This window comes from Penicillium verrucosum (genome assembly GCF_028828655.1).
Source record: "Penicillium verrucosum strain IBT 35672 chromosome Unknown utg000001l_segment0_segment0, whole genome shotgun sequence".
NCBI lineage: Eukaryota > Fungi > Ascomycota > Eurotiomycetes > Eurotiales > Aspergillaceae > Penicillium > Penicillium verrucosum.
In genome coordinates, this window is record NW_026643210.1 from 4,094,283 (window position 1) to 4,108,739 (window position 14,457).

The window sequence follows — 14,457 nt, forward strand, 5'->3', positions numbered from 1 at the left end:
CATCGCATCATGCATGGGGTTCACATTCCCCGCCACAGTGCACGCAAGAGCAAATCATAAACAGCAAGCAAATCACAAACAGCACAGAGACGTTTACAGCGCCGGTACAGTCAGAATACCACCGTACTCTGAATCTCGCCTACCAGTGTCTACAGAAGAGCTCTTCGAAGACCGGGAATACATCTTCCAAGGAAGGCATCCTAAGCTCAGTCTCTACTGCCACCTAGTGGATGCGAAGTTCAACTGGGTACAAGGCGTCAATCACTCAAGCCACTGGTGCAGTTAGCTGCGCTGTCTCCCGGTGTGAGCTTTGACCGAGTGTGATACTACATATATACAGCACCCCTCTCTAGGCTTTTCCATTGCTCTGGTTTGGATACAATTTCTATTTCCTTTCTTCCTATGGATACCATATTTATTCCCTCGTTACTTGTGAAAAGTGGAATTGAAAACAAAGCAGTATAGTATACAATAATCGGTTGTCATTCACCGGAGCTAGCATTGTCTTGGATACCTGATGTATGGTGGGATCTCACGTATTCCGGGGTCACGGGTAAACCTTCGTAGAGTATGGCTGTGGCACATAGGAGGTTGGAAAAGAGAACCACAGGAGCTCTTCGATCTTGGTGCTACCGTCGGTAGCCAAACACCCCGAACGCTCTTTAATTTTGTCCCACTTTTCAAGCACACGGTCGATCTCTCCTCCAGCACCAGATGCATTGAACACCTCGCAAAGCCTCCAGTGGAGGTCAAGCAAATTCCGATTCACCGAAGCAACCTCGGGATGCTGGTTCATCCTAACCTTCTGACCTTCGTCGTAGAAGCGAGGTAATGATAGGCCCCGGGACTTGTAAACCACGATCTCGTATAAGAAATTGGCTATCGGGCTTAAGTTACAATTTATATTAGCTGGGTCTATCAGTTATTAGGTAATTGTCACTCACAATTGGTTTAAATGCTAGAAGGAATTTCCCGAATAGGGAATGAAGAGAGGCCGCGAGCAAGAATCCATTGGAAGGTTCGTCAACAAGTGGACGCTTTGATGACTTACTTCCCTCAACGCGGGAAAGCAAGTGTAGAGGGCGGACCAGCACAAACAAGCAACGCATGTCGGCACAAGAAGATGATCGGTGCGATCATCAGATGGAACGTATTCGTCTATACGCGCCTTTGCCTGGGAGTTCGGGGTGTCCCAATCTGCTTCGTTGGCAGGGTCAACACTGACAGGGGCAGCTGGCTCATGCCCGATGTCTGATAATGTGCTTCCTGGGTATTTCTAGCACCGGAGTGGGAGAAGGAAGAAAGAAGAAGAGAGGGTGAGGGGGGATATTTATACCTTCCTAGGGAAGTAGGGGGACGTGACTTAAAAAGGAAGGCACCTACATAACATACATAAGGGAACCTTGGAATAACCTTGTGATGTCTTTTAGATGCTCTTTTGGATGATCTTTTCAGAGGTCTTTTCAGATGTCTTCTTTAGGTATATACGAAGGCGGTAAAAAAGGACTTTTCTATATACACAACCTTTGATATATCTTCTTTTACATCTGCCCAAAAAGATCTTGTCCGAGACGTGCTGCCATAAGAGATAAAATATGTTCCATGTCACCTATGTCGAGCACTAAGTATGTAGCAAAGAGATGCAGCCGTCATCCGGCCTCATGCACCCTGTCACGCCGCTATTGCAAAAGAGCCTCAAGATCTGCAACGCGAGTGCCTCTATCCTCAGCTTTCTTCTTCGCCGTCTCCCGGAAAGCAGCGAGCATAAGGCTCCGCTTACGCTCTTGGATCGCCAATACCCGCTCCTCAATACTATCTTCCATAACCAGTCTCCAGACCGTCGTCTCACGTTTCTGCCCAAGTCGATACACCCGATCAACAGCCTGGTCCTCGATAGCTGGCGCCCACCAACTGTCACATAAGATAACCTGATTCGCTGCAACGAGGTTGAGACCAACACTGCACACGCTCAGACTTGCAAGAAGGACAGTACACTCAGGGTCGTTAGAGAATGAGTTGATGGAGTTATCGCGTTTCGTAGACTGCATCTTGCCATCTACGCGGGCGAACTTGATACCGCACTGCCCAAGTTGTGGCTCAATGAGATCCAGGAACGAGGTCCATTGGCTAAAAACCACGGTCTTTGTGCCTGGTGCCTGGCCCTGAGCAGTCAGGATCTTGACCAGGGTCTCGATCTTACTGCTTGGACTGTCGGGGTCGGCTTCAACAGTGTCTGTGTCTTCACCCAGTTCCACAGCTGGAGAGACGAGTGTGTTGGTTTCGTTGATATCTGCGCGGCAGAGCGGACACTTGTGCTGGCGTTCAATAACCTGCTCGATACAGCCCCGGCAATAAGAATGGGCGCAGGCGGTTATGACGGGTTGTTCAAGGTTGTCAAGGCAGATGGCACACATTTCTTGGCTTTCTATCTGGAGCTGCAGCATCTCTTGCAGAGCACGGACGTTCTCAGGTGTCAGAGGCACGACTTTGTGTTCCTCCAGCATGCTCATGAGTTTGTCAACGCGGTTCTTGCAGAGTGCCCAGTGATTGCAGACTTGACGAAGGCGGAGAAGAACCTCGAGAAGGTGAGAGTACTTGGTCTTACCATCTTTGTCCTTGAAGTCGAGAAGAGCACCTTGGGCCTCGGTTCTATGATTATTATTAGCAAATTTGTTTTCACTGTGTAGGTAGTCACTCGATACGTACTGAAAAGCATTGTACTTCTCCTGTTCATGGGCATTGAACTTGATTCGAATGATACGAGATGTCATCTCGGGCAGCTTCAAATTGATGAAACCCATATCCTTCCTACGTCGTAGGCAGATGGTACCCATGAGAGCCTCAAGAAGCAGTCGAGCCTCGGGCTCCCCTGCAGTCAAGGGTCGAATCAAGACACTGTTGAAGATCCTCAAATCTTCCATTCCACCGGAAAACTTAAGGAAACGGATTTGCGCATACAAGTCCTTCAGAGTGTTGATAATGGGGGTTCCGGTCAGGGTCCAGCGGGAGTCGGCGCGCAAGCCACAAGCCGCAAGGGAGGCCTTGGAACTGGGATTTCGGATGGTATGGCCTTCGTCAAGTACGACACGACGCCAATGCAGCGAAAAGATGCCCTTAACAGGCGGCGTTTTGGCATTCGGATTGAAGTCCAGGGCTAGGGCGCCATAGCTGGTGATCACAACATCATATTTTGCCAAGTTCGCAGCTTCCTTCTTCCCAGAGCCGTGGTAAATCAAGACACTCAGGGCGGTCTCCTTGTGCGCGTGATCCTGGATCTGATTCCTCCAGTTGCTCATGACACCGACAGGGGCAATGATCAAAGTGGTCTTAGAGGAGCCTGCAGTGAGAGGCTTTGCATTTGCAAGAATCAAAGAGATGATCTGAATTGTCTTGCCCAAGCCCATATCATCAGCAAGAATGCCACCGCTGGCGAGGGCTGGTTCCGTGGCCGTGGCATAATTTGTTGCGACATTGAGAAATTCGGCATTTGTCCGTTTCCACAACTGCACGATATCGTCGGAGCCAATTGCTGGAAGGCTTGGCGATTCTTGCTTGACCAACCAAGCTAGTCCCTGGCGCTGGTATGGAAGCAACTGGGTGGAAAGGCCGGGTGGAGTATCAACCATCGGCATATTGACCAGATCAGACTCCTTCTGTCCGAAGGTTTCTACAACCTGACCAATATCTCGGGGATTGAAGGTAGAGCTTTGGTTAAGGAGCTCTTCCAAGCTCTCATTTTGCTCTCCGCCCAGTCCCGTGGGGGTCGAGAGGTTCGCATACTCAGAATTCTGGTTGGGTTGCCATTGCGCAGCTTTGCCAAGAGCCATGGCGCGGGCTTTCTTTGCGGCCTCCTTCTGCTGTTTCTCGGCTTCTTTCTCCGCCTTGCGTTCTTCACGCTCCAGCTCGTTCACTTGGCGAACAGGAAGCTTGTCGATCTGCATTCGTTGCTTCAGATTCGATCGTCTGATAGGATCGCGAGTCCCGAAAAGCTTCAAATCGACCGGACACCAGAAATCTCCAATCGCACCAGTCAATGTGCCTTCAATAATGAGATCGCGAGCATCCTTTGATAACAAACGTCAGCAATGCCTCAAAAGCAATAGGATTGGAACTTTACAATGTAAGACGCCAGCTTCGCTGCCATCTGTCGTGGAATGTGGCCAACTTGGGCACCCATGACATTGTCAACCCTAATAGCATTGCGATCATATCGATTATTGGCATCCCGAACTATGATGACACGTTCACCTGGGTTGGCACGGCCCCTATAAAAGCGTACACCAACAATCTTTGTTGAAACGATACCTGTTTCGTATGGTTTAGTATAGCTTTTAGAATAGATGGGGAGGAACCGATAATATTGAAAAAGGAGCATACCATAGAGGATGGAGGTTGTTAGAGAGGTTTCATCCACCTCCTGAGATCCTTGAATCACATCGAGCGCTTCTTCGTCTTCCTCATCAGCACCGACTACTTGCGAGAGCTGATTCGATGGAATGAAGTCGGCAGACTCGCCAAATCTCTGATCTGAGTTACTATCCTGGTTCAACGGAATGTAGTCCACAGTCTCGCCGAATCTCTGGCGTGAACTGGAATTTTCGGCGTTCAAATTCTGAGCTATGCGAGTGAATTTTGGCGCATGACCAGAGTAATCTTCGGTAGAAGAGACATCAGATTTGCGTTTTCCTGCCATGTTTATCTGGCTTCAGCGCAGTTGATACAAGCTTTGACAATGATGAAGATGGGGAGGTCGTGGACTGTTCGAGAAGTGCAAATTTATCCGGGGCCCAATGCTGTATCTCAAAAATATTCTCTCGATTGACAACTTTCAACAGCAAAGGACCACCAATGAATACATGTAGAGAATAGGGATTGTTCACTCCCGAGCTGTCACATTACACCATACAATTACAAATTGGGTTTAGCGCCCGACGCGTCGAGTCACGACTGCACGTGACCTGGGGTGAAAGCGGGGCCAATCACGTGGAGAGATATGCTGATAACTCGACGCCCGCTGAGTGGACGCTCGGTATAGGGCAAGCCCCACAGGGGGTCTTTACAAGATTAGTTGATATGCGAGGACGATAACAAGCTGATGATTGAGACGAGAGTTTATCAAAAGGATATTCATGAATGCTCCAAGCTCTTGCACTGTACCATCCTGTCTATACTATCTTCAGTAGTCTGGAGATAACCCTTTGTCGTCTTTGTCGTGCGGAGAAACCCCGACGCCTGCGTGGGGTATATCCCGTCCCCCGGATTTTATCCGCTCCAAGGTTGTTGAGAGATTCCCACTGATCCATTGGCAGCCATATTTACCCTCTTTCGTTACGAATCTTGTCAGTTTCGCAGATTAAATTTATGCCGTCCTATCAGCCATTTCAATGTCTCGTCTGTCAAAGTCGATTTACTCGACATGAGAACCTCAAGCGACATTCAACACTACACTCCCGCTCTCAGGCTGAAGCGTCGCTTCCTTGTGACTTTTGCCACGCTACCTTCTCCCGTCCCGACTTGCGCAATCGTCACATGAAGAGGAAACATCCAGAGCATGAGAAGCACCGAGTGACGAAGAGGACACAGCCCCAACCAGTACCCAGACAAGACAGGCTGCATTCTTCTGTATCGCCGACAGCGGTCTCGCCTACAGGAAGTAATGGTGGCTTGCCATCTCCTGGGTCCGTGCATTCGAGCCCAGGAGAGGAGACGAGGTTCGATAGTGATGCGGTCTGGCGCCCGGTGATGCGGTATCAGCAGCAGCAGCAGCAATTTGACCGTGGCCACCCCACGGAAAACCCAAATATCGCTATGCCAAGGACCGGGATAGCTAAGACACAACTGACAAGAGAAGAGCCGTTACAACATCAATCGACGACGTGCGACTCTGCTCTCATCGATCAGATTGTCCAGGATGCCACAGATCTGGAGCGGAGCTTACTATTAGGGACATCTTTCCTGAAGTCCACCAATCACCTTGACAACCAACTACATCCGATGACCACCTCAGAAGTCCAGCCACTCAATACAAGTCTAGCCGAGTACAGTTTTAGTCACCCAATTTTGGATAGGTTGTCGCCGAATGACATCCCTCGACTCCAAGACGATTGGGCCCCGACTGCCTTGCAAATATCAAGAGGCTGCAATTTATTTTTCGCCTCAGTCTCCCATTTTCTCCCCTTCCTCCATTCCTCGACCTTTGATCCGACGCAAGTTCCTCCTCATTTGGTTCTCAGTATGCTTTGCCTCGCCTACCAATATGGCGAGGACCCAGAATGCGGGGACCAAGAAGGCTCAGGCGAAAGCTTTTCTATGCGTTGCTTCCATAAAGCCCGAGCTCTCCTTGCCTCCGACGAAGAAAGGCCCGATGCTTCAACAATTATCACCCCATTGGTCCAATCATATTTGCTCCTTCAAATCTGTGCCATGATGTACCTTTGTGGCGACAACTCAGCATGCGGCCTCAAAATGCATTCGCATATCATATCTCTAGTTCGCGCTGGACGAATGACACAGCCAATGACTGTTGAGTTGGGTGCGACCGCAGATTTGGAGTCATTATGGCGAGAATTTGTCAAAGCCGAGTCACACAAACGGACCCTTTTTGCAGTACACCAAATCGACGCGCTTTGGTACCAATTTCTTTCCATTCCCCGCTCAATCTCACATCTGGAAATCAAGCATGATATGCCATGCCCAGAAGACCAATGGTCATCATCCTCTGCTGCCGAATGGGCCCATCGACAACTTGTTGCAAGAAATGTCGGCCCCTCGGTCACTTACACCGATGCTGTTCGACGCTTCCTTTCTTCTGATGACGAAATCACCTCCATTCCGGCATTTGACCCATACGGCGCTATCAACATCGCGCAATTTCTGATCTCTAGCGCCCGGGAAATCTCAGGCTGGTCTACAATGACGGGGATGCTCAGTATGGAACGATTTGGGGCATTAAGATCGTCCCTCGTTGCACTTAGTCCTTTTATCTGCCCCGGAAACCACATAGCGCAAGCAAGTCACGCCACTTCATGCGCTGCAACTTGGGAGACTGCCATGATCGAGCTGCAGATGTGGTCACCATCCCACACTGGCGGAATTGTGGAAGGAAGCATAGATGCCGTTCTCAGTCAGTCAACATATCTTGGACCATCGCAATTCCTGTGCGATGCCAACACAGCCAAAATTATACAACCACATGTCAACTGGTTCCTAATATATCTAAATGAAACGGTCATACTGGACCCTGAAGCGCCGTGGGTGACCTTGTATGCGTATAAAGCTTTTTTGATTGCCTGGCAGTTGATACATGCTGGCCTACCTGGTGCAATGGACGCTGTGGGCGTCCGTGATGGTGATACGGATGGAGCTCTGATGTGGGCGAGAAAGGTCTTCGAGCGAAGACAGAAATGGCAGATTGGGAAACTCATCTTGTCGTGTTTGGATGAGCTAGAAAAATGAACAACGATCTTTTTATGCTCTTACTATTACGAATATATGTCTTACATTAATATTTTGTGGTAGTTTTGAACAATTCAACCAGTCTCAACTACATTTCATTGTTATACCCATTTCCCTAAGGTAAAATATACCATAACTATAACCATCTGACACGAACCTGTATCCTGATCCAACCAATACATGAGTTACAAACAAAATACAAAGCAACGTAGTTATTTATCAGTACATCTCGTAGCGCCAGTTGAGCTGTACCATTTCCTCTGTGACGCCACCCTTGACCACCTTGGCGATTTCCACAGGGTCGCCAGAGTCCAAACGCTCGTTCTCGCGTAAGACGAGCCAGCGGTATGCAGTGATAGTGAACCCGAACAAGACAGCAGCACCCATAAGCGTGCCAAAGGCAGCATAGAAACGGGGCTCTCCAAAGTATAGGTATGAGGCCCAGATGTTGGACGTACCACCGATGGCATTAACCAAAGCAGAGGCAGCCGCCCGCTTCGAAATGGGCCGTGCAAGATGCAGGTTGATGGTCTTGTAGAGGAGTAGCTGAGGACCGACAGATGCGAAGGGCAGAATCATCATCGAGAAGTAGCGAGCGCCGACGTTGGTATTCGCCATCGGGATGATGTACATCGGGATCGAGATGGCGATGCAAAGGATGATGATTGGGTATACGGTATTCTTTCGATCAGAGTAGAACATGAGGACGTAGTAGACGAAGCCGGCGAGGATATAGGGGGGTGCCGTGAGAAGCAAGCTGATGGTGCTGGAGAAGTTGAGCGAAGCCACAAGGGTGGGGAAGTAGTTGGCGATGGAACCCTGTGCTTGGGATAGCATGTTGCAAAAGATGAGCAGGACCAGCTTCGGGTCTCGGAGGGCTTTGGCAAACCCTTTCCACACGCTCTCATTTTCTGTGCCCTCTGCCGCGCCAGCTTCGGACTCGATACGCCACACAGCGCAATCGCGCTCAATCTGGGAAAGGATCCGGCTGTTGTGGGGGAATTCTGGCATTATGCAGGCACAGATGATGCCAATTCCGACAGTTGCACTGCCCTCGATGATGAATAGCCACTTCCAGCCGCGGATGCCATGGTGTCCATCGAGTTGAAGGATGGCTGCGGCAAAGAGACCACCAAAGGCATTACCAACTTGCTGGGCAATGTATAGCCCGGCAATACGCTTTCCTAGCTCCCTCTTTGTGTACCAGGCAGAAAGGTAATAAATGGCCCCGGGGAAGAAAACGGCTTCGGCAGCTCCGAGAATGGCTCGAACAGCGAGGAGTTGACCATATGTCGTGACCGCCGCTGTACAAGCCGAGATAGAACCCCAGATTGCCACCGCACCACATATGTACATGCCTGGCCGGGCGATCTTTGTAATGATGAGGTTGCTGGGAATTTGGAATGGTAGGTAGCCGACAAATAGAATGGAAATAGCCGTGGCAAATTGCTCAGTAGACATGTTCAGATCTTCCATGATGCCCTGAAGTTTGGCAGAACTCAAGTTTTGCCTATCTATGTAGTTGAGAATGTAGAGAATGGAAATTGTTGGAAGAATTAGGAGGTCGATCTTGTGGACAAGCTTCTTCTTGAGAGCATCAAACTCATCGTCGCTGAGTGCACGAAGTGACTCTGGCATGCGGTTGTAGGCATCGACTTGCCCTTCTGCCGACGAGACATTGTCTTCAGCCAGGACAGACTCTTTCTTGTCCACAGGGAAAGACATGAGGAGGGGTGGTGCTTGTGGTGTTTGCCACGACCACAGCGAGTATTAACAATGGAGACTGTGTTGCAACAGAGAGTGTTGCAGGTTGCAGGCTGGATCTCCGAGACGATACTTGAGCTCCCCCTATATAGTTCAACCCAGTCTCTGCATTTACCGACTTAGCGGAGAGTCATTACCAATATCCGACCTCGGGAGTCAACTAATGACTGGAACTCCTTTCGAAAGAAGAATATCGAGGCATTCATTGGTCGAGATTGGTTAAGATCTGGTCATTCGTAGTTGATAAGTGAGACGAGTAGATAGGCCTTGGAGATAAGAGTACACATGAGCGCCCGATGGTTCTCTGTCCAATTAGAGTCGAGTACCCCGGATACAGAGTTTGGTTGAAATCTGGGGTGCATTGAGCTAAGGCTTGCCCAGGTGGGAGGAGCTCTCGCATGTCCCCGAGGTCGATAAGAAGTTTTTGGGAGGTGCAGGTGGGCTTTTCTTTCCGAGAACAGAGACGTTTAGCGGCCAATTAGATAAAACACTCTTGTGGAGGCAAATGCCACATAAAATCTAAAGTTTTCAGGTGGACCGCTAATCAGAACTGTAAGGAGGCGATAAGCCACCCCGAGGTTTGCCACTAGTCTGCCCTAACTTCATGCAAGAACTCATGTTGACCATGTCTAAGCTCCTCATTTTGGTCCATGTTTTCTATCTTCGCTCTAGATGAATGAGGGGGTTATGGGTACGTAAACCAAAATTATACTTAAACTAGCATCTTATCGACCTCTTTCGTCTTCACCTCACTGCCGAGCCCTCAATAGACAACTCCAAAAAGTCACCTCCACCTTCTAATACCTCTATCATCACAATGGCTTACCCTACCGCTCTCACAACATCAATCGAGAACTCTCGATTGAGGCTCCTGAACAAGATTAAGGCTGGCGAGTTTCCGCTCATGACCTTCATGGCCATCCCCTCCATCCGCCAAGCCCAGATCGTTGCCCTGACCGGTGTCGACGGTATCATCATTGACTGTGAGCACGGACACATTGGCGACGATGCCATGCATAACTCTGTCTCTGCCATCTCCGCCCTCGGCGTCTCCCCGATCATCCGCATCCGTGGTCCCGCCCACGATATCCTCAAGCGCGCCCTTGATACCGGAGCCCATGGCATCATGGTTCCCCAGATCAACAATGCCGAAGAGGCAGAGCAAATTGTGGCTTCTTCCAAGTTCCCTCCCCAGGGTGTGCGAGGCCAGGGCTCGGCCTTCCCCGCAATCGGCCATGGCCTCACAACTCCTGAATACATGAAGTCCGCCAACGAGACCATCATCACCATGATTCAAATAGAGACCTGTGCTGGTGTGGAGAATGTCGATGCTATCTGCGCTGTGCCCGGTGTGGATCTTGTCTTCATTGGTCCTAACGATCTTGCCCAGTCTCTGCTTGGATACACACCTGCTCGTGGAGATGAGCCTGAATTTGTTGCTGCTATTGATAAGATTATTGCTGCTGCCCGCAAACACGGAAAGTGGGCTGGCCGCATGGTCAACAATGGTACTGCAGGTAAGGAGGCTCGGGGGCTGTATGATACCGTTGCCATCACTGGTGACACCAAGGCGATTCAGAACTGGTACATGGCGGAGTTTGATATTGCTCGTTCATGAGAGGGCGGATGATTTTATGGCATATTATGATAGAATCTCGTATATAAATTCTTTTTTTATAGAGATAAATTAAGTTTCTCTACTGCTTCACCTCTCTCCATCAATTAAATCCAACTTCGAATTCGGAGAAACTCCGATCTAGCTACATGCCTTGACTCAGACATAGGAAATTAAAGCCCACTAGTCTTTTTAATCCCTCAAACATATACCCTTGTTGTCCAATCGAGTTATCCAAAAATGGAGGAAAAGAAGGCAAATTGTTAATTCGTACACATTCACTGCTTAAAGAACACATTCTCTTATCTGCTCGCTTGCTTGATTTTACGAACAGAAGCTTACGTAGTCACACATAGCGTTTCAGCTTTCCAAGTTACTAGTACATATGCGCTTAACTAAGGTCATATCTAGTTAGATACCAGTTATAGTAGTTATACGGTTTACTCCACTCTAGTTACATATTATGACAACTTGATACTCCATTCGAAAGAGAGAAAAAAAAGAAAGAAGTTTTAATTTTCGTCTATATTCTAACTATGTTCATAACATCATAATTTAAGCTTGCGCAATACACTCGACCTCAATGACGGTGCCATTTCCGGGGGCAACCGCTTGAAGACATGAGCGCGAAGGCATGGGCTGTGGGAGGAAATCGATGTAGGCTTCGTTCATAGCGGCGAAATCCTTCATATCGGCGAGGTAGACATTGTATTTGACGACCTTCTCAAGGGAAGAGCCAGAAAGCTCGAGAACTTCCTTCAAGTTTTGCAGAACGGTTCTCTGTGTAATAGCAACAAAGAGTCAGTCAGTGCTTTATTACTCGATAACTGCTTGTGCAATTGAACTTACAGTGGCATGCTTAATCTCTCCTGTGGCAGTCTGGCCTGCGCAAAAGACGAGCCCGGGGACCTTGACGGCAGGGCCTGAATAGCTTGATTAGTAACTTTCGTTTTTTGTTCATTTTTCAAGAGAGTGCAAGGTATTTTGCATGCAGATACTGACAGTTATGAGGCTTGGTAGGGAACTTCTCGCTGGAGATGAGTTGACGAGACATCTTGGCTGGTGATTTTGAAGAGAGATGGTGTAGTTTCAAGTGTGTGTCAAACAGTTTGAAAATGTAGAAATATTAGAAAATGAGCTTGTTTAAATTACTCAAGCTACACCTCATACCTCTCTATCCGAGGCATCTTGCCAGTCGAGAAGAGGGGCAATTCTCGCGATGGAGGAGCAGTTTCTTTTTGGTACTAGTTTATTTGATATCACTCTTCTAGGGGGATATGGCGGGAGGCGTGGGAGGAGTGATAAATGGGAGGAGCACATCATATTAGGTTCATTATTGCGGCCATCTTCTTCAAAAGGGCTATCAGTGTGTAAAGCCACGCTCTGTAATTAATATTGATTAATCTGGCCGCAATCACGGCTTGTTTATACCTCCACTCCCCACATACTCTTCCAATCCGGGTCTAGCGCCAACCTTATCATTTATGCTTAGGTTCAATCTTGGAACGTCCATAGATACGACAGGCAGAGGAGCCCCCCGAGGTCCCGTGTATAATAAACAAAAAATGAGAGGAGAGCTGAACTATCTGAAAATGTGGGGAAGTGTAACAGGGAGCATCCAACACCATGATTATCACGCCAAAGTCTTAGTGGCGCACTAGCAGTAGTCGATAATCCTCCTACTCTCATCGCATCTACTCTTACAGAATGATGCATGCCATACTTCCCTTCCCAAATATCGGATATACTAATAGGGTTCATGTCTCGCTATTGTATTAGTATTTAAAGATATAGAACTCGATCAGATAATCTTCCTTGTACTGTCTTCAGCATCGATCATAGCACTGATTATTCTTTGCACATATATCACCATGTCACTTTGTACTCCTTTCAATCCTCCTGCAGCTGACCTGCCTGGCAAGCCTTTTGTTCCAACATGGATTCCCCCGCCTGTCACTCAGCAGAAGGAGAACTTTGCCGAGCTTAGCTCCATCGATCTTTCCTTGTTAGACTCGGATGACCCTGCCGTTGTTGACAAACTTGTCCAGCAGGTTAAGGGCGCCATTCGTGATGATGGATTCCTTTTCCTCGAAAACTACGGAGTTTCCCTCGAGCAGGTAAGCCTTGGTTCTCAAGCCAAATTCCAAAACCAACGTCTCTAATAACGTATCTTTTCCAATAGCTCCACCGTCAGTTCTCTCTTGCACAGTATCTATATAATAATATTAGCGAAGAGGACAAGCAGCGCCTTTTGTTCGATCCTGAAACTGGTGTTTGGTCTGGCTACAAACACCCTTACGGATTCAAGGTAAGATTATCTCCCTCATGCATCAACCAACCCTCTACTTACTCTCCCCTTTTGTGATTAGCGCGAACGCGGACCCGAAGATGGCATTGAGCAATTTAACTGGTACAGGCCCGACTGGAACGACATCAACCGTGTGCCTACATGTCTGCACCCCTTTATGGACGAGATCGAAGAGTTCTCTAACTATCTGACCAAGTCCGTCAACCGTCGCCTCCTTACCCTCTTCTCCCGTGTCCTCGAGTTGCCCGACGACTATCTCTGGGATAACGTCCAGTCACACGGTTGTCCAACTGGTGAGGGTTACTTCCGCCATGCGCTTTTCCGCCCCGTCCAGAAGAAGACCGAAGAGGCATCTAAGGGTCTGCGCATGCACGGACACACTGACTTTGGTCTGACAACATTGCTCTTCTCTGTCCCCATCTCGTGTCTCCAGATCTGGGGCCGTGATGAACAGTGGTATTATGTACCCTACAAGCCCGGTGCACTTGTCATTAATATCGGTGATACCCTGGAGATTGTTTCTGGTGGTCATTTCAAGGCTACTCGTCACCGTGTTTACAAGCCTCCTGTCGATCAGTTGAAGGAGGAACGTCTCTCTCTGGTTCTCTTCAACAGTTCTGTTGGTGATTTGCGCATGGGTCCCGCAACAGGTTGGTAGATTGAGATCACGCACATTGGTTAATCACAAGAACCACGCTGACGCCGTCTTTTATAGAATCTCCTCTTATTCAACGAGTGGGCTGCGTTGAGGAACAAGGTGTCTACAAGGAGTTCAAGAGTCTCACATCCCAAGGAAAGCTTGTGCCCACCAACCGTCAATGGCGCGAAATCCAGATCGCTACTGCTACGGATCCCACGGATCAAGAGCGCAACAGAGTTGGTGCTGATCAGATTCTCATTGATGGCAAGATTATGCACCAACGAGAGTACATGGGTGTCAAGGTTGTCCTGCCAGTTTGAAGGTATAATGCGGGCAATTACTGGAAGTGTTTGTTGTTTTGATTTCATTACCCCCGGTTTTTATGGAAGATTTATGCCAACAGATTGTATGCAAGATCCAGATATATGTAGAGTTTCAATTTGATAATTGTTATTTTTTATACATTCTACGTACGTACCTATATAGATATCACTATGTAGCACTAAAAGCTTCGTGCCTTAGAATGAGTTTACCTTTTCTTCCTCGATTACCGCTTATTTTTGTACCAAATGAGTGTACGTAGTATAGTGGTGGAGTAGGAGAATGTAGATGTTCATTGGTTGTTAGGTTGTGGGAGAAAAACAAAAAAAAGAAGTGTCAAGAAACTTTTGACCT

At 48.3% G+C, this 14,457-nt stretch overlaps 7 protein-coding genes across 7 annotated transcripts; 3 read left to right on the top strand and 4 right to left on the bottom strand.

Moving 5' to 3' along the window:
* Positions 1–547: 547 nt before the first annotated feature.
* N7516_001530 (uncharacterized protein) lies at positions 548–1,109 on the bottom strand (the record flags this gene model as incomplete). Its single annotated transcript, XM_057214252.1, has 2 exons — positions 548–879; positions 1,052–1,109. The coding sequence occupies 2 exons, from the start codon at positions 1,107–1,109 to the stop codon at positions 548–550; spliced, it is 390 nt and encodes a 129-aa protein (XP_057076135.1).
* Positions 1,110–1,679: 570 nt separating this feature from the next.
* On the bottom strand, positions 1,680–4,693 carry N7516_001531 (DEAD/DEAH box helicase; the record flags this gene model as incomplete). The annotated part of the gene is made up of 4 exons (XM_057214253.1): positions 1,680–2,649; positions 2,707–4,064; positions 4,118–4,305; positions 4,378–4,693. 4 exons carry the CDS (start codon positions 4,691–4,693, stop codon positions 1,680–1,682), a joined length of 2,832 nt encoding a protein of 943 aa, XP_057076136.1.
* An 836-nt stretch (positions 4,694–5,529) lies between these two features.
* N7516_001532 (uncharacterized protein) lies at positions 5,530–7,455 on the top strand (the record flags this gene model as incomplete). Its single annotated transcript, XM_057214254.1, has 1 exon — positions 5,530–7,455. One exon carries the CDS (start codon positions 5,530–5,532, stop codon positions 7,453–7,455), a length of 1,926 nt encoding a protein of 641 aa, XP_057076137.1.
* Positions 7,456–7,674: 219 nt separating this feature from the next.
* On the bottom strand, positions 7,675–9,180 carry N7516_001533 (uncharacterized protein; the record flags this gene model as incomplete). The annotated part of the gene is made up of 1 exon (XM_057214255.1): positions 7,675–9,180. One exon carries the CDS (start codon positions 9,178–9,180, stop codon positions 7,675–7,677), a length of 1,506 nt encoding a protein of 501 aa, XP_057076138.1.
* Positions 9,181–10,036: 856 nt separating this feature from the next.
* On the top strand, positions 10,037–10,837 carry N7516_001534 (HpcH/HpaI aldolase family protein; the record flags this gene model as incomplete). Its single annotated transcript, XM_057214256.1, has 1 exon — positions 10,037–10,837. One exon carries the CDS (start codon positions 10,037–10,039, stop codon positions 10,835–10,837), a length of 801 nt encoding a protein of 266 aa, XP_057076139.1.
* A 552-nt stretch (positions 10,838–11,389) lies between these two features.
* N7516_001535 (RidA family protein) lies at positions 11,390–11,888 on the bottom strand (the record flags this gene model as incomplete). The annotated part of the gene is made up of 3 exons (XM_057214257.1): positions 11,390–11,614; positions 11,684–11,757; positions 11,837–11,888. The coding sequence occupies 3 exons, from the start codon at positions 11,886–11,888 to the stop codon at positions 11,390–11,392; spliced, it is 351 nt and encodes a 116-aa protein (XP_057076140.1).
* Positions 11,889–12,705: 817 nt separating this feature from the next.
* Positions 12,706–14,102, top strand: N7516_001536 (uncharacterized protein; the record flags this gene model as incomplete). The annotated part of the gene is made up of 4 exons (XM_057214258.1): positions 12,706–12,951; positions 13,017–13,142; positions 13,204–13,792; positions 13,858–14,102. The coding sequence occupies 4 exons, from the start codon at positions 12,706–12,708 to the stop codon at positions 14,100–14,102; spliced, it is 1,206 nt and encodes a 401-aa protein (XP_057076141.1).
* Between the last annotated feature and the right edge of the window lie 355 nt (positions 14,103–14,457).